Consider the following 18,447-nt stretch of genomic DNA (forward strand, 5'->3'; position numbering starts at 1 on the left):
GTTCATTGTGGTTGTAAGTTGAGGACTACCTGTAAAGAAAACTGCAGCGAGTGCTCGGAGAGGGGCGGCATACAAATCTAATAAATTACTACTTATTATTATTAAGTCAAACTTACTCTAGGAATGGAGAACACTATTAGGAGGACTGTTCGGTTAAGCATTCCCCCCTGAATGTTATCTTGATTGGTAAAAGTTTCCTCTTGGTCATCTGTAGTCTCCTTCTTTCCCCTTTTCTGTTTTTTTTTAAAACTCTTTGAAGAATTTACTAATGTGCAAAATAAAACTTCTAAGATACCTTTTCTTATATACGTTTTGAAAAGATGTGTGTTGCAGTTGCTGTTTTCTTCTTCACTTATGATCAGCAGGATTTTTTTTAACGTTCCCAAATTAAAGCAAAGTATTTTCCAATTTATACTGAATATTTTTTTTAAATTTATTAGATTTGTATGCCGCCCCTCTCCGCAAACTCGGGGTGGCTAACAACAGTGACAAAAAACAGCATGTAACAATCCAATACTAAACAACTTAAAAAAACCTTATTATAAAACCAAACATACATACAAACATACCATGCATAAATTGTAAGGCCTAGGGGGAAAGAATATCTCAGTCCCCCCATGCCTGATGGCAGAGGTGGGTTTTAAGAAGCTTACAAAAGGCAAGGAGGGTGGGAGCAATTCTAATCTCTGGAGGGAGTTGGTTCCAAAGGCTCTTCCCCTGGGTCTTGCCAAAAGACGTTGCTTAGTTGACGGGACCCGGAGAAGGCCATCTTTGTGGGACCTAACTGGTTGCTGGGATTCGTGCTATTGTTCACTTGTATTCTGATATTTAGTCATAATTTGTTTTTATTTCTTTTTTAGAGTTAAAAAAAATCTTCCAGTTTGGGATTTAATGAATTATCATAGATATTTGAATTGTAAAGAACTTGAAAGTTGATTTTTGTAAAGTTTTCTTTAGAAAAGAAAACTTTTATAAAGATTTCTTCCTCTTCTCTACCATGGCCCACCAGCATTAAAAATAAGGAGAACTAGTAGATGTGTGTGCAGATACTGAAAGGGATCCCCAGATTGGATCTGTCCAATTATGAAAATTAACATGGAACATGCCTAGTCCATTCTGAAGGAAAATTTTTGGGCTTCAATAACTTCTATGTGAAAGGAAGTAATGTTTTCCCCACTGTAGGCGTTGAGCAAGCTGTATAAATAGTCCTCCAGTTATTTATATATTAGTGGATTCATCTGAATAGAAATAAGTTGGGCCCTAAAAATTAAAGTCTTTTTATTTGTAACTATAAAATGCATTTATCAATCTAAGAGAAAGATATTTATGTTTAAAGTTCATTTACTTCTCCGAGCCATAAAAACGGATTAACATGTTTTGAAAACTTTAATTCCATTTCAAATTTGGCACTATTCATGCTTCAGTAACTTTTCAGAAATTATTTTCCCAATCTTATTATTTTTATTTTCATTCTGAACTCATGAGCAATGATGCAGTAAAACGAATAAATCACATTTTAATGGACCAATGGGAAGTAGGTGTCCATTAAATAATTAACCTTAAATAAATTATATAAATTAAATAAGAAACTATTTTATGGCAGAAGTTATCTCTGTAATTTTTATAGATTACAGTACATAATTTCAATCAATTGTTGTCATTTCAAATGATCATATAAATGATATACTGTACTTTGTACATACATTTAATCAATCACCTCCAAAATTCATTGTTTCAATATTCCAAAATTAAGTTTCACTTACTGTTTTCATATAGCAGTTTACCAGTTAGGAAGGCATATTAAGACAATTTCAGAAATTATTCACAGGCATAATTCTGGCTTAATACCATCTCCTGTATTGTTTGTTCATTGTCTGTACTGTATATGGGAATACCATCAGCTATGGTGACAGATATGACCCTGAAAAAAGGATACTACTTTTTATTAAGTTTAAACATTAACCAATAGGTAGACTGACTTTAAGACTTTTACGATTTCAAAATTTGGGCTTTGGGAAGAGGACTGTTGCTATCATTAGGCTCAGAATACAAACTGATGTGAAATTCAGTGGTTAGTGCTACTGTTTTACTTTGTCTCACCCAAGTCAACATTAACAATATAGCTATGATTAAAAAATGAGCATCATAAACACTGATTAGAATTAATAATAGCTGTAGTTGTGTAAGACATACTAGATCAGTACCAAAGCGTTAGAACAGGGTGTCAAACTCAAGGCCTGTGGGCTAGATCCAGCCCACAAGGTGCTTAGATCTGACCCATAGGACCACTCTGGAAACAGTGAAAGACTGGCCCACGGTGCCTCTGCCAGCCATTTTTGTTGGCAGAGTGTTACAAGAGGCCGCCAAAGCCGAAAATGAAGGTTGGGAGCATGTTTTTGCTGACAAAGCTCTTGGGCCACTGAAGGTGCCCCCAACACAAGTGACATCAAGTTGGCCAAGCTCACCATGGCCATGCCCACCCCAATCCCCCAATGTCAAACACAACCCTGACAAGGCTTTCAATGAAATCGAGTTTGACACCTCTGCCTTAGAATAATACTTATGTGAATATATTTTGGATTATATATATATATGAATGATACCTTTTATAATAAGACATTTGTATCAATATTTTATTCATCACTTTATGGCTATGATTCTTCATACATAGAAAGAAATAATTTCAGTATAATAGGATCGTCAAAGTATAACCGTCAGGGACCTTAAAAATAACAATAGTGTGAAGATCTGAAGATCCTTTGTAAAATTTTGTTCTAGTTCATAATTATTTGATTATTCTTTTTATAACACCTTTAAATAACTACCACAGATGGCCCATTTTTATTACCAAAACATCCATGTAGAGTATCCATTCCCTCTGGATATTCATTTAGATAATATTTTGAGTCAAGAACCATTGTTGTTGGTTAGTTTATTTATTTGCCAGCCAATAATTGATTGATTTTCAATATCTCCATTCCTATCAATTACACATAAGCTTCAGGGCTTTAGCACTGTTTTCATTGAAAACCTTTTTGAAAATTTGGGATGGCCAGTAATTTATCCCTGCATATCTATTAATATGTTATCCAATTATTTGCCTGAATCTGCATGCGCTATAATGTAATGGCATATTTATTCCTTTGACACAGTCCAGTCCTTTCAAGAATTTGTAGCACTTAGTTTTCTACTAGACAATGTCTAGTAAATCTTATAATTGTAGAATGGAATGAAGACTTTAAGTCTTGGCAAATGTATTTAATGTTAGGCAGATTTATATTAGTGCTGAATCTGAAGTTTCACTCTCCAATGCCAATGTTTTACAAAAATAAACTAATTCACAGAATATATAGAGTTTTGCTTATCACATATAAACAAAAGTGAAATGTTTTTCTGAGTTGCATATAACCTTGCTACTGTACAATCTGTTTTGAAGGGAGACAAGGCAAATAATGTAACTTAATAAAATAATGTTAAAATTCTAGAATACATATTTTAATTGCTTCAATTTTTTATATTGATAAATAATGTACATTGTATCTTGTACACTTTACACTAAACATAGCTACATAATTCTTGAAAGCACAACTGGAGGAATATGGATAACTCATAGCATGTCATATATTAACCTATAAAAGTGTTCATAGAATTTTTGCTTTTCTGTGCTTATCCTCAATTGGGAAAATATGCCAAGGAATCTAAAAAAGACTCAACTCATATAGAAATATGAATATATATTTAGGATACGATTTATTTAATTTGGGAGGATTCATACTTTTATATTCAAACATAGAAAGAGTAATTCAAAATTCTGGAACTGTACTTTTTGCTTTTGCAAACCCATTCTGTTAAGACTAAGACAATATGTTTTTGCAAGCTGCCACAGATGGGTATTGCTAATGAGTCGTATAGCATCATGTCTTATCTCTGATCTTCCTCTTCTCGTTTCCTTTTTTCTTTCTGTTTCAATTATTTGAGCAGCATCAAGAAAAAATTACCAATCCATCAAAATGAGTAAGTCCCCATGTGAAGTCATGAAATGCTTGGTATTACATGTCATTTCATGCTTCTACAACTTAAACTTTGACCATTTTTTCCCCTTTGTGGGGAAATGTCAAGTTTAGGTGACAATATCACTGATTGCTGATGTGAATATTAGCATCAAAATAACAAACGATTGCTACTGTAGGGCAATCCATGTGGCATTTTCATTTTTTGAAGGGTGTGTGACTCATATGTTTCCAGTTTCTTTTAATTTACAAAATAACCAAATTTAATGTTTTCAGACTTAAAGCTGTTCAGTTTGTTGACATGACCATTTCTGTGCCAATAGACTGGTGCATCAAGATGACAGCTTGCCCGATCTCACAATGATGAATTTGAATGGCAACATTGAACAGGAAGAGGAAAAGATGTTGCAAGATCAAGAAAAAATGTTGCAGGAAGAAAATATAGTTGAAAGAAGAAAAAGTGAAAATGAAATAGATGATAATGAAAAAAAAGAAGAAGAATTAGATGAAGAGGGTGAAGGTGAAGATGAGGATGAGGATGAATCAGAGACAGAAGAAATATTAGGTAGAGTTGTGGATGGATAATCAATTTTATTTTACTATTTGCATGATTAGCATGGAATAAATTATATACATTTCTGACAGTATTTTGTATCTTATTAAATTTTCTTTAAAAAGAAATAAATATATACATAAAGATATAAAAAATATAACCAGTAATGAATGAATACAGGTAACGAAGTGCATATTAGATTGGGATTGTATGATGTTGGAGTGCAACAATGGTAAATGTTACAGAAATTATAAAATGGGGTACAATTATATTGTTAACAATGACTCAATTAAAGAAGTAGTTTGCTTATTTGAGATGTGTGTGTGTGTGTGTGTGTGTGTGTAAGAGAGAGGGAAAGGGAGAGATGTTGTATTGATTAGCTCTTCAGTAAATGTGTTTGATGATAAAGTGGCCTAGTTTCAGTTGAATCACGATCCCATGTAAAAACCAAAATAAAAGTTTATCTGTTTCAACTAGTCAAAGAATGCAACGATATTTATGACTATAGCAAAGATTTTCTGTTACATTACAATAATATTTTATATTGTTAATATAGTAGTAAATTCATTAGTAAATGTAGATTATTTTATAAATTCTATTTCACAATATAAGATAGGCTTGTCTCAAAGGTGCTTTTTCAAAAGGCAACTGGACTTTCTTGGTTTTTTTCCTTGAATATGTTTCAGCAATCAGATGACTGCAAAGTGTATAAATCCTTCCATTCCCCACCATTCAGTTAGAACTGAAGAAGCTTTTGGATGAAAAACAAATTTTTTCAAGAAAAAAATCAAGAAAGTCCAATTACCTTTTTGAACAGAATCTCTGCGACAACCATGACTTGAATGATTGAGAATCTCCATAGACATAAGATAGATTTGTTTTATTAGCTTGTATTTTAGCTTTTAAATTTTTAAAAAACTTTTACATTTAAGATAAAGATTGTCTTATTAATTGGCTAAGCATAAAAAAATTAAAAATAGGAAAGCTTAGTTGATCTAATACTTTTTTTTACTTTAAGGAAAAATGTGCCTGTGGGTGTATAAAATTTTTATATGTATATGTAAAAAGTATTTTTCCAGCTGTTATAACTGGTTTTTTCACAGCAATGGAAAAGTGTTTTACTACATCTTATTTGTCTTTTAGATTTAAAGAACAAATGGCATTTGGTAATTGACCGTCTAACTGTACTTTTCCTGAAGTTTCTGGAATGCTTTCATAAGCTTCAAGTTTTTGTATGGTGGCTTTTGGAATTACACATAATCAAAATTGTGTCATCATATATTATATGGGTAACAGTAAAAGAGGCAAGTATATAATGGATAATCCAATTTCTCTTGTAGTATCAGTATTACAGTGGAATACAAATTGCTTTATCTACTTGAACATATGAATCTGAGATTTTGCATGACCTATAGTGAGGAAAAAAGTATTTAGTCAGACACCAATTGTGCAAGTTCTCCCACTTAAAAAGATGAGAGAGGCCTGTAATTGACATCATAGGTAGACCTCAACCATGAGAGACGACATGAGAAAACACATCCAGAAAATCACATTGTCTGGTTTTTAACGAATTTATTTCCAAATTATGGTGGTAAATAAGTATTTGGTCACCTACAACAAGCAGGATTTCTGGCTCTTACAGACCTGTAACTTCTTCTTTAAGAGATTCCTCTGTCCTCGACTCATTACCTGTAGTAATGGTACCTGTTTGAATTTGTTATCAATATAAAAGACACCTGTCCAGAACCTCAAACCGTCACACTCCAAACTCCACTATGGTGAAGACCAAAGAGCTGTCAAAGGACACCAGAAACAAAATTGTAGCCCTGCACCAGACTGGGAAGACTGAATCTGCAATAGGCAAGCAGCTTGGTGTGAAGAAATCAACTCTGGGAGCAATAATTAGAAAATGGAAGACATACAAGACCACTGATAATCTCCCTTGATCTGGGACTGCACACAAGACTCCTGTGGGGTCAAAATGATCACAAGAATGGTGAGCAAAAATCCCAGACCCACATGGGGGAACCTAGTGAATGACTTGCAGAGAGCTAGGACCAATGTAACAAAGGCTACCATCAGTAACACACTACACCACCAGGGACTGAAGATTCTGCAGTGCCAGACGTGTCCCCCTGCTTAAGCGAGTACATGTCCGAGCCCATCTGAAGTTTGCTAGAGAGCATTTGGATGATCCAGAAGAGTATTGGGAGAATGTCATATGGTCAGATGTAACCAAAGTAGAACTGTTTGGTAGAAACACAACTCATCATACTTGGAGGAGGAAGAATGCTGAGTTGCATCCAAAGAACACCATACCTACTGTGAAGCATGGGGGTGGCAACATCATGTTTTGAGGCGGTTTCTCTGCAAAGGGTCCAGGACGACTGATCCGTGTACATGAAAGAATAAATGGAGCCATGTATTGTGAGATTTTGAGTGAAAACCACCTTCCATAAGCAAGGGCGCTGCAGATGAAATCTGGCTGGATCTTTCAGCATGACAATGATCACAAATACACCAAAAGGGCAATGAAGGTGGCTTCGTAAGGTCCTGGAGTGGCCTAGCTAGTCTCCAGATCTCAACTTTATAAAAAACTTTTGGAGGGAGTTGAAAGTCCATGTCACCCAGCAACAGCCCCAAAACATCACTGCTCTTGAGGAGATCTGCATGGAGGAATGGGCCAACATACCAGCAACAGTGGTGCCAACCTTGTGAGGACTTACAGAAAATGTCTGACCTCTGTCATTGCCAACAAAGGATATATAATAAAGTATTGAGATGAACTTTTGTTATTGACCAAATGCTTATTTTCCACCACAATTTTGAAATAAATTTGTTAAAAATCAGACAATGTGATTTTCTGGATTTGTTTTCTCATGTTGTCTCTCATGGTTGAGGTCTATTACAGGCCTCTCTCATATTTTTAAGTGGCAGAACTTGCACAATTGGTATCTGATTAAATACTTCCACCCCCACCCCCCACCGTATGTGGTACTGAGGCTTCCTGCTAATATGAAGCTGCCAGCCTAAAGGAGTACCCTTAAAAAATATGTAACTGAAAAATGAGCTCTGTTAGGTTTCTTAGTTTAACAAAAAGTATTGAGTTTGAATTTTAAAACAAATGAACTTTTTAATTATAATTTATGCATTTTATTTTTATGTTTGGATCCTTCCTGGCTATCAAATGTATAAAACATAATGCATAAGAGGAGCCCATGTAAATTTTATTAGATCATAAAATGTAAAAGTATGCATTGTAAAAATTGTACTGTATATTTTGAAGATTTGGTTGCACATAGAAAAACAAAGTTTTGTTTAATAACTCTCCATTCATTGAATTATTTTAGTGCACCCACATCTATCTATTCATTTGGTTCAGTTTAATTCCAAATGAAACCAAGGAAATGAATGTTTCCATGTTTTTTTCCCAGTAATAAATAAATGCATACGGTAAAATAGTAAAGCATTCTCCAATTTGTCACTTAAATTACTAGTATATGTTATCTTTTCTGTTCTGTCTTTCTAGGTTTCTCTCATTAACTATGTGTTTGTGATTGCCTGGGCCTTTGCTTTACCATATTCTCAGTTCCGTCCATTGGCATCCGGTGTCTGCACAGTTTGGACCTGTGTGATTATTATCTGTAAAATGTTTTACCAGCTTGAATCTATTAATGTTGCATCATTTTCTATCAATTGTCAAATGGTATATTTCATTCAGGTTTTTTAATTAATTATTCCTGCTTTATCTAAATATTTTTATCTAAATATTTTTAACTGGAGGGACTTATGAACTAGAGAGATGACAAGTTGACTTTATCCAAGATGAAATTATCCAAGCAGTTTCCCCCCCAAATCAGGAACATATTCTGGTAGTTTACATCTTTTGTTTTTGTTTTTCCAACCCTGTTGAGTTTTTTTAAAAAAAGTAAGTACAGTACTACCCCTAGATACAAGCATAATTCGTTCCATAAGGGAGCTTGTATCTCGAGGCAACTCGTATCTGGAACAAGTTGTTTTTCCCCTCCGAGATAACCAAAAGCAAGGATTCTTGCGCCACCTAGTGGACGCTCGGCTGGTATCCCGAATTTGAGCTCGGGAATAGAACAGAAATGTCTCTCCCCTCCTGGCTCGTATCTTGAAATACTCGCATGTAGAGCAGCGCGTATCTAGAGGTACTACTGTAGTGGGTTTCTTTTTTCTAGAAAGGGGTCTACGGTATTTTTCTTTTGGGATCTATCTTGCCCCAGAATAAGGAAGAATTCACTGATGCTTCATCTCTTTCAGAAAACACCTTAAAATAAGTCTATTAGTGTGGAATGTGTCTATGTCTTCAGTTTTCTCCCATAATTTTGCCTTCTTAATTTGATTAGGTCTTCATCCTGTCCTTAGCTTGTCAAATTTTATTTTTAGTCTGGATATGAGGTTTGGGTTACATTGTACGGGATAAAAAATTGTAAAACTTGTACATTTTTATATATTTTTTTCACATCAAGGTTTTTCTTTATCCTTAGTCTTAATAATAGCTCCCTGAAAGAAAATTTATAAAGCATTTATAAATGTATAAAGTTAATGAAAAACTGTTGAATTATTTAGTTATAGATGCAATACTAATTTATTATTACACATACTGCCTGAATAAATCAGAACTAATGTTATTTTTATTTATTTTAGCCTAATACTACTGAAGATCATGAAAACCTGAATGAATCACTTCTCTACAAGAAACCCATTGATCCAGCTGAGTGGGTTGGATTAAGAAAGTCCTATCCATTGCTTGTGTACTTGAGGGTAATTATAATATGTTCTCTATTCAGCATTTTCAGTCCTTGCATGCTTCCAGTAGAGATGAAACAATAACTCAGTATTATATAATCCTTAGAAGTAGAACTGTTCTCTTTGGAATCTTTCCTCAAAGATTATTAAGATATGGGATGAAAGAGGAAATTACAATAATGAGGTGTAGTTCATTACAGCTATGATAGCTTGGTGCATGAAATGAAAAAGTGGCAGTCTATTTTAAACATTTCTATCCATCCCTCTAATTTTCAGTCCTTATAGCAAAATACCATATTTTTCAGAGTATAAGATGCACCGGAATATAAAGTGCATCCTAGTTTTGGGGGAAGGAAATAGGGGAAAGAATCTGCTTACCAGATATTCATCTGACTAGCATCCTTAGTCTGGTCAGTTTCAGCACATTATTTTATTCCCCGGTTAGACCTTTAAAAAAAACCTTATTTGGAAAGACCTTGCAAGCCAGTAAGAGCTGGGAACATTGTTAAAACCTGGTTAGGGCTGGAAAGAAAAATTCTGAGCAAGTAGAGCAATGAAAAAAACCTGCAAAGACTTAGGGCTTGGAAAACATTCTTCGCAGAGAATAACAATGAAAGGCCTTGCAAGCATCATTAGCACCTGGTTAGGGCTGGAATGAAATTTACTTGGAGCAAGTTAGAGTAATGAAAAAAAACTCTGCAAAGACTTAGAGCTTGGGAAACAGTCTTTGCAGACAATAACAATGAAAGAACCTGCAAGATAAGACCTGGGAAGATCGTTAGCACATAATTAGGGTTGGAAGGGGAAAGCTTCGAAACAAAAGATGCATTTGGAGTATATAACATGCACCTGAATTTTCAGCCACTTTTAGGAAGGGAAAAGGTGCATCTTATACTCTGAAAAATATGGTAACTGCTTTTTAAAATGTATGGGCACAGCTTGTATAAAGAAATAATACACATGGAATTAGATTAGAATAGAATAGAATAGAATAAAGAATAGAATAGAATAGAATAATAGAGTTATTAGAAATCTTCTAGTCCAACCCCTAGCTTAGGCAGGAAACCTTACACACTTCAAACAAATGGTTATCTAAATATCTTCTTTAAAACTTCCAGTGTTGGAGCATTCACAACTTCTGGAGGCAAGCTATTCCACTGATTATTTATTCTAACTGTCAGGAAATTTATCCTTCATTCTAAATTGCTTCTCTCCTTGATTAGTTTCCATCCATTGCTTCTTCTTGTACCTTCAGGTGCTTTGGAGAAGAACCTGATACCCCCTTCTTGTGGCAACTCCTAAAATATTGTAACACTGCTATCATGTCTCCCCTAGTCCTTCTTTTCATTAAACTAGACATATCCAGTTCCTGCAATCATTCCTCATAGGTTTTAGCCTCCAGTCCCCATATCACTTTTGTTGCTCTTCTCTGCAATCTTTCTAGAGGCTCAACATCTTTTTACATTGTGGCAAACAAAACTGAATGCAGTGTTCCAAGTGTGGCCCCACCACGGCATTATAAAGTGGTATTAACACTTCAGGTGATCTTGATTCTATCCATCTGTTAATGCAGTTTAGAACTGTGTTGCCTTTTTTGGCAGCTGCTGCACATTGCTGGCTCATATTTAAATGATTGTCCACCAGGACTCCGACATCCCTCTCATTGTTACTATTGCTGTGCAAGGTACCACACATACTGTACCTGTGCATTTTGTTTTTCTTGCCTAAATGTAGAACCTTATTTTTCTCACCATTGAATTTCATTCTGTTAGATAGCAGGCAATTTAAATCAGTCAAGATCATTCTGTATTCTGTAAGATTATTATTGTATTCTGTAAGATTAACTGTAATTTCATTTTTGTTAATAAGCAATATATCTAAAAAAAGAGCAATTTAATTTCAATTGTAATACATTAATTTTTAGAATTAATTTATATGAATAATTTATGTGTCTTCTCAATTACTAATAAGATAATATAATATTTGATTTAATAAGAAAAAGAACAATAACTGCAAACTGGTTCTACATCTTTGTTATATTTTCTTGCCTAAATGTAGAACCTTATTTTTCTCACCATTGAATTTCATTCTGTTAGATAGCAGGCAATTTAAATCAGTCAAGATCATTCTGTATTCTGTAAGATTATTATTGTATTCTGTAAGATTAACTGTAATTTCATTTTTGTTAATAAGCAATATATCTAAAAAAAAGAGCAATTTAATTTCAATTGTAATACACTAATTTTTAGAATTAATTTATATGAATAATTTATGTGTCTTCCCAATTACTAATAAGATAGTATAATATTTGCATGGTTCTTACAGGGTTTAATAAGAAAAAGAACAAGAACTGCAAACTGGTTCTACATCTTTGTTATATTTTCTGGCCTAAATGTAGAACCTTATTTTTCTCACCACTGAATTTCATTCTGTTAGATAGCAGGCAATTTAAATCAGTCAAGATCATTCTGTATTCTGTAAGGTTATTATTGTATTCTGTAAGATTAACTGTAATTTCATTTTTGTTAATAAGCAATATATCTAAAAAAAGAGCAATTTAATTTCAATTGTAATACACTAATTTTTAGAATTAATTTATATGAATAATTTATGTGTCTTCCCAATTACTAATAAGATAATATAATATTTGCATGATTCTTATAGGGTTTAATAAGAAAAAGAACAATAACTACAAACTGGTTCTACACCTTTGTTATATTTTCTGGCCTAAATGTAGAACCTTATTTTTCTCACCATTGAATTTCATTCTGTTAGATAGCAGGCAATTTTAAATCAGTCAAGATCATTCTGTATTCTGTAAGATTATTATTGTATTCTGTAAGATTAACTGTAATTTCATTTTTGTTAATAAGCAATATATCTAAAAAAAAGAGCAATTTAATTTCAATTGTAATACACTAATTTTTAGAATTAATTTATATGAATAATTTATGTGCCTTCCCAATTACTAATAAGATAATATAATATTTGCATGGTTCTTACAGGGTTTAATAAGAAAAAGAACAAGAACTGCAAACTGGTTCTACATCTTTGTTATATTTTGTTATTTCTGTATCAAAACTAAGCCACAGCTATATATGAATGGGCAATCATGGTTTCTTTTGTGAAAATTTCACTACCTCATTCTGTAAACTTTAGCATAACATTAAGTCAGTGATTTTCAACCTTTTTTGAGCCGTGGCACATTTTTTACATTTTAAAATCCTGGGGCACACCGCCAACCAAAATGACACAAAATGACACCCTAAGATACTTTCCTCTCTTTTTCCATCCCTCTCTCCTCCCCACCCTTGTGTGTGTGTGTGTGTGTGTGTGTGTGTGTGTGTACACACACTCTTGAACCATTTCCAAAAACAGGTGATGGCTGGGTTTTTTCTCTCTCTTATTCTTTGGGTGCTTTTTATCATATGTTAAATCAAGAGTCACTTCTCTCTCCCTATTGTTTCTCTCTCTTTCCTCTCATTCTCTGTCTCAATCATTTTCTCATTTCTCTTTTTTCCTCCCCTTTTTGCTCATTTATCTCTCTCTCTCTCTCTCTCTCTCTCTTTCTTTCTCTCTCTCTCTCTCTTTCTTTCTCTCTGGCACTTTCTTTCTCTTTTCTTTCTCTTGCTTTCTCTCTCTCACTCTTTCTCTCTCTCTCTTTCTCTCTCTCTCTTGCTTTCTTTCTCTCTCGCTCAGCAAAAAGTTGCGAGACTGGAACCCGAGCTTCCTTTTTCGCGGCACACCTGACCATGTCTCGCGGCACACTAGTGTGCCACGGCACACTGGTTGAAAAACACTGCATTAAGTCACCCTAAGAGCTGCACAGCTTCTACCGCAGGCTATTTTCTTCTTCCTCATAACCTATGAGAACAAAGTTGAATTGCCTATCTGGCTGATCTACTCCCCTATTTGTGGTTTTGGGTGTCTTTCAGATGCTGTAAAATAACCCATAGATAACCACAAATGGGATTCGGCATTTTTAGAATAAATGTGTTATTGATTAACATTTTGTTCCTCTAGTGCTCGACTAGTAGCACAGGAAAACAAATTTCAGTTGCAGTTTTTCAGGTTTGCATAGAAACGTAGTAAGATTGGGAAAATGTTAATAAAGGTTAATAGACAAAGACCTAGATGTAGAGATTTTATACATTTTAAACTCATGATTTCTATAATAAATATCTATAAGTATATAGATAATTAACTCATTATGTATATAATTAATAAATAGCACATAAGAAAATTGTTGAACTATTATTATGTCAAAATGTATATTAAAAGAGTGGAAATAGTTTGGGAGTTTTGCTGTAAATAGTAGAATCAAGACTTTTCTTGGGTCTGAAGTATTTACACAGTTTCCTTCTCTTACAGAATAATTTGCTGATGCTGGCAATTCTGGCCTTTGAAGTTACTGTTTACCGACACCAAGAATACTACCGATGCCATAATAATCTCACTGCCCCAGACACCAAAACTATTTTTCATGATATTACCAGATTACATTTGGATGATGGTATAGTCAATTGCCTTAAGTATTTTGTAAACTACTTCTTCTACAAATTTGGTTTGGAGGTAAATTTACACCGGTATATTAATAGTCCTTAATTAGTGACCACAATTGGGACTGACAACTAGGTCACCAAATGAAAAATCTGGCAAAAATAGGTTAAATGTATACTGAAACATACTGTCACCCCCAATCAACTTAAAGAAAGACAATTTGAAAAGTTTCAGTGGATCTATCTATCTATCTATCTATCTATCTATCTATCTATCTATCTATCTATCTATCTATTCGATTTTTATGCCGCCCTTCTCCTTAGACTCAGGGCGGCTTACAACATGTTAGCAATAGCACTTTTTAACACAGCCAGCATATTGCCCCCACAATCTGGGTCCTCATTTTACCCACCTCGGAAGGATGGAAGGGTGAGTCAACCTTGAGCCGGTGGTGAGATTTGAACCGCTGATCTTCAGATCTACAGTCAACATCAGTGGCCTGCAGTACAGCACTCTACCTGCTGCACCACCCCGGCTCATTATGTTAGGATGTTAGTGTTCTTCCTAGGGAAAGAATTTCATAACTGAAGGGGAACATAGAAAATCATATTTGAGATTCTTGGATGAAATTTAGGATATTGCAATCTTCATTTTGCAAACATGTTTACAACATATCAAGATACTTGGCCAAATATTTTAACATTGTTATCAATATTTCTTTACTTTTCAAATAGATGTTTTACCCGGTAATTATGGAAAAAGTAGTTAGTAATAATGTTGGGGAAACGATGGCTCAGTGGATAAGACGCTGAGCTTGTTGATAGAAAGGTCAGCAGTTCAACTGTTCAAATCCCTAGTGCCTCTTAACGGGGTGAGCTCCCATTACTTGTCCCAGCTCCTGCTAACCTAGCAGTTCAAAAGCATGTAAAAATGCAAGTAGAAAAATAGGGATCACCTTTAGTGGGAAGGAACCAGCGTTCCATGTTCCTTTTGACATTTAGTCATGCCGGCTACATGACCACCGAGATGCCATCAGACAGTGCTGGCTCTTTGGCTTTGAAACAGAGATGAGCACTACCCCCTAGAGCAGTGTTTCCCAACCTTGGTAACTTGAAGATATTTGGACTTCAACTCCCAGAATTCCCCAGCCAGCAAATGCTGGCTGGGGAATTCTGGGAGTTGAAGTCCAGATATCTCCAAGTTGCAAGGTTGGGAAACACTGCCCTAGAGTCAGGAATGTGTGAGGGGAGCCTTTACATTTTCATTAATAAGTTGACTTAAAAACAAAATTTTAAAAATGTATGTATTTATTTATTTATTAAATTTGTATGCCACCCCTCTCCGTAGGCTCAGGGCGGCTCATAACAGTAATAGAAAAAACAATGTAGAATACAAATCTAATAATTAAAATTAAAAACCCATAATTTAAAAAAAACATGCACACAACATACCATACATAAACAATATAGGCCTGGGGAAGTTATATCAGTTCCCCCATGCCTGACGACAGAGGTGGGTTTTAAGGAGTTTACCAAAGGCAAGGAAGGTGGGGGCAGTTCTAATCTCAGGGGGGAGCTGGTTCCAGAGGGTCAGGGCCACCACAGAGAAGGCTCTTCCCCTGGGTACCGCTAAACGACATTGTTTAGTCGACAGGACCCGGAGAAGGCCAACTCTGTGGGACCTAATCGGTCGCTGGGATTCATGCGGCAGAAGGCGGTCCCAGAGATATTCTGGTCCGATGCCATGAAGGGCTTTATAGGTCATAACCAACACTTTGAATTGTGACTGGAAATTGATCGGCAACCAATGCAGACTGCAGAGTGTTGGTGTATTGTATCTGTCAAGCTGATATGTAAAGTCTCATGAAGTTTCCAAAGATGAAGCTAATGTTCTATTTATCGTGGACCACTCCAGATAATATATACATTTTGTACCCTTGCTTGTTATCATAGAGTTGCTTCCTCTTGTCCGTAAATGTAATTGGTCAACGGATGGATTTCTATGCAATGGTCCATGGCTTTGCTTTAATAGTTGTTTTGTATCGGCGGAGAAGAAAAGCTATTGCTGAAATATGGCCAAAGTACTGCTGTTTTCTGTCATGCATTATTACAATCCAGTACTTCATATGTATTGGTATCCCTCCTGCACCTTGTAAGGGTAAGTGTCCTTTTTTGCCTCAAACTGTTCTTCCCATTTTTTACTTCAATAATTACTGTGTGTTAATACCTGCTGAGAATTAAATAAGTAATCTTAATGGCTTGCTATAAGCATTCTTGCCTTTGACATTACAGATTATCCATGGAGATATCCAAATGCCAACTTCAACTCTAATATCATCAAATGGTTATACTTTCCAGATTTTGTTGTTAAACCAAACCCAGTCTTTCTTGTATGTAAGTAATTTTCATCCCTTAAACAAACTTACCGTTTATTTCAATAAATTCCTTAAGTACATTTCTGGACATGCAACAGATATCAAGATGCTATATTGTAATTTTTAGCTTTACCTATATATGTGTAAGCTTTCAAACGCAACATCAATTTAAAAGTTTGCTCTTAAAAAAACAGCAGTCCTTCCTATCTCACCACTGCAATAAAAAAGAAAAATTATAGCCATTTATGGAACCTAAATTAAAAGGTTAAGATTGGGGAAACAATATACATCATTTTTATCAGGAACAGGCAAAGTGGTGTCCTCTAAATCTTTTCAAGTACATCCCTTATCAATGGTTATATTTAGTGATGGGCGAACTGAACCCGCACAATTTGGGTCCATACTGAATTTTGCGGTGTTCGGTATGCCGAATACGAACCCAAAATTTTTTCAAACTTCAGGCAAAGCTCAGGGTCGTATTCGCCATTCGGAGCTTTGACGTCACCGGCAGGTTGCTAAGAACGCCAAGGTGATCACTTCCTGGATTCCATGGAATCCTGGAAGTGATCACCTTGGCGTCCTTAGCAACCTGCCGGTGACGTCAAAGCTCCGCCCCCAGAATCTATTCGTGGGAGGGATTCCCCGTTCGGGTTCGGTTCGGGTTCGGCCAAAGTTTGCGTAAAGTTCGTCCGAACTTGCCGAACCCGAACACCGTTGGGTTCGCCCATCACTAGTTATATTGGGTGAAAATTATGTGATGCAGTAGTCCAGCAGTTTGGAAGGCATTAGGCAGAACTCTCTGGTTTAATGCTTTTCCTTTTGCTAACTGGCTCTGTGTGAAATTGTTTTGCCACCCAATTCTTGTACTTCTTGTTTTATTTTAAGGTTTTTCATAAGAACATTAATTTTGTATATATCAATTTTAGATTTGAGAAACAGTCATCATAGAATATAATTCAGTCACTAAGAGTTAACACAGTTCACATAGTTTTTGACTTACAAGTTTGTTTGGTGACTGTTCAAAGTTACAATGGCTTGGACATAATAGCAATCTATTTTTAAGTTATCCATTCTTCAAGAGAAAAATATTTTTTGAACATTGCTGCTCTTTTACCTCTTTGTTCTTTGTGTATGATAACATGGACGTTCCTAGTTTAAGTTGTGGACTAGGCTTAGAGTTTTTCACAAGAACTAATTTGGTTCTGCCTCCATTCTGATACTAGTATTATACTGGGCCCTTAGTCTTCCTCTTTATATGAAAAACATGTAAGACGTCCATCACATTTATATTCAATTCAACATTTTCTTCCATCAGATGATTTCATGTTGCTATTATGTGCATCCTTACAAAGGCAGACATTTGAAGATGAGAACAAGGCTGCTGTACGCATCATGGCTGGAGACAATGTAGAAATCTGCATGAACCTTGAAGCAGCTTCATTTAGTCAACACAATCCTGTTCCTGATTTTATTCATTGCCGGTAAGATTTGGATAATGAATATTGACATAGGTCACACATTTGCTTATATTTCTTCCTCACAGTAATCATATGATCTTTGTGAGTGTTGAACTTGTAAGGTTCAGAATTGTATTTCTGCAACTTTACTGCAGTTGTCAACTCACACATGTTGTCTGATGTTGCTATTTTCTAAAGGGGGGAAGATTATCAGATAACAGAGTTTTATTCTTTACTTAAGACATAAAATATATAAAGTTTCAGGACAATCAAATACAAATAATGTAATATATAAAACTGATCAGTAAAAGAATGATATGATGTTACATAATTTCTATCTGATTGTCCTGCAAGAAGAACAAGTGCCTGTAACAGAAATAATTCTCCTTTATTTGCTGTTTATTCACTCTTCTTTATCTTTAATATCTACTCCAGGGGTTTATGGTAGTTAGGAACAAATCTCTGGTAGAGAGAAAGATAGTAGAAGTTTTGTTGCATGATAAATTTATATAGCATTGATTACATGCTTCATTGTTAAGTGTATTGCATGGTCCCAAATGGTCCATTGGACCAAATAGTCCATTGAAATATTTCAGAGACGTGGAGAGGGGTGATCTGCTACTTGGGTAACAGTCTATCCTCCATACTAACCTACCCAGGCTTCATGCTCTAGGGCAGTGTTTCCCAACCTTGGCAACTTGAAGATATTTGGACATCAACTCCCAGAATTCCCCAGCCAGCATTCGCTGGCATTCGCTGGTTGGGGAATTCTGGGAG

The 18,447-nt window shown here is 35.1% G+C and overlaps 1 protein-coding gene across 1 annotated transcript in view; it reads left to right on the top strand.

Moving 5' to 3' along the window:
- PIEZO2 (piezo type mechanosensitive ion channel component 2) overlaps window positions 1–18,447 on the top strand; it is a 260,086-nt gene that overhangs the window by 177,942 nt on the left and 63,697 nt on the right. The window contains exons 18-25 of the mRNA XM_070747520.1: window positions 4,334–4,575; window positions 5,707–5,867; window positions 8,093–8,269; window positions 9,238–9,354; window positions 13,711–13,911; window positions 15,792–15,996; window positions 16,131–16,232; window positions 17,529–17,694. Coding sequence (XP_070603621.1) covers window positions 4,334–4,575; window positions 5,707–5,867; window positions 8,093–8,269; window positions 9,238–9,354; window positions 13,711–13,911; window positions 15,792–15,996; window positions 16,131–16,232; window positions 17,529–17,694 — 1,371 coding nt within the window. The remainder of the gene's footprint in view (window positions 1–4,333; window positions 4,576–5,706; window positions 5,868–8,092; window positions 8,270–9,237; window positions 9,355–13,710; window positions 13,912–15,791; window positions 15,997–16,130; window positions 16,233–17,528; window positions 17,695–18,447) is intronic.

The sequence above is a fragment of the Erythrolamprus reginae genome, chromosome 3, assembly GCF_031021105.1.
Source record: "Erythrolamprus reginae isolate rEryReg1 chromosome 3, rEryReg1.hap1, whole genome shotgun sequence".
NCBI classification, from domain to species: domain Eukaryota; kingdom Metazoa; phylum Chordata; class Lepidosauria; order Squamata; family Dipsadidae; genus Erythrolamprus; species Erythrolamprus reginae.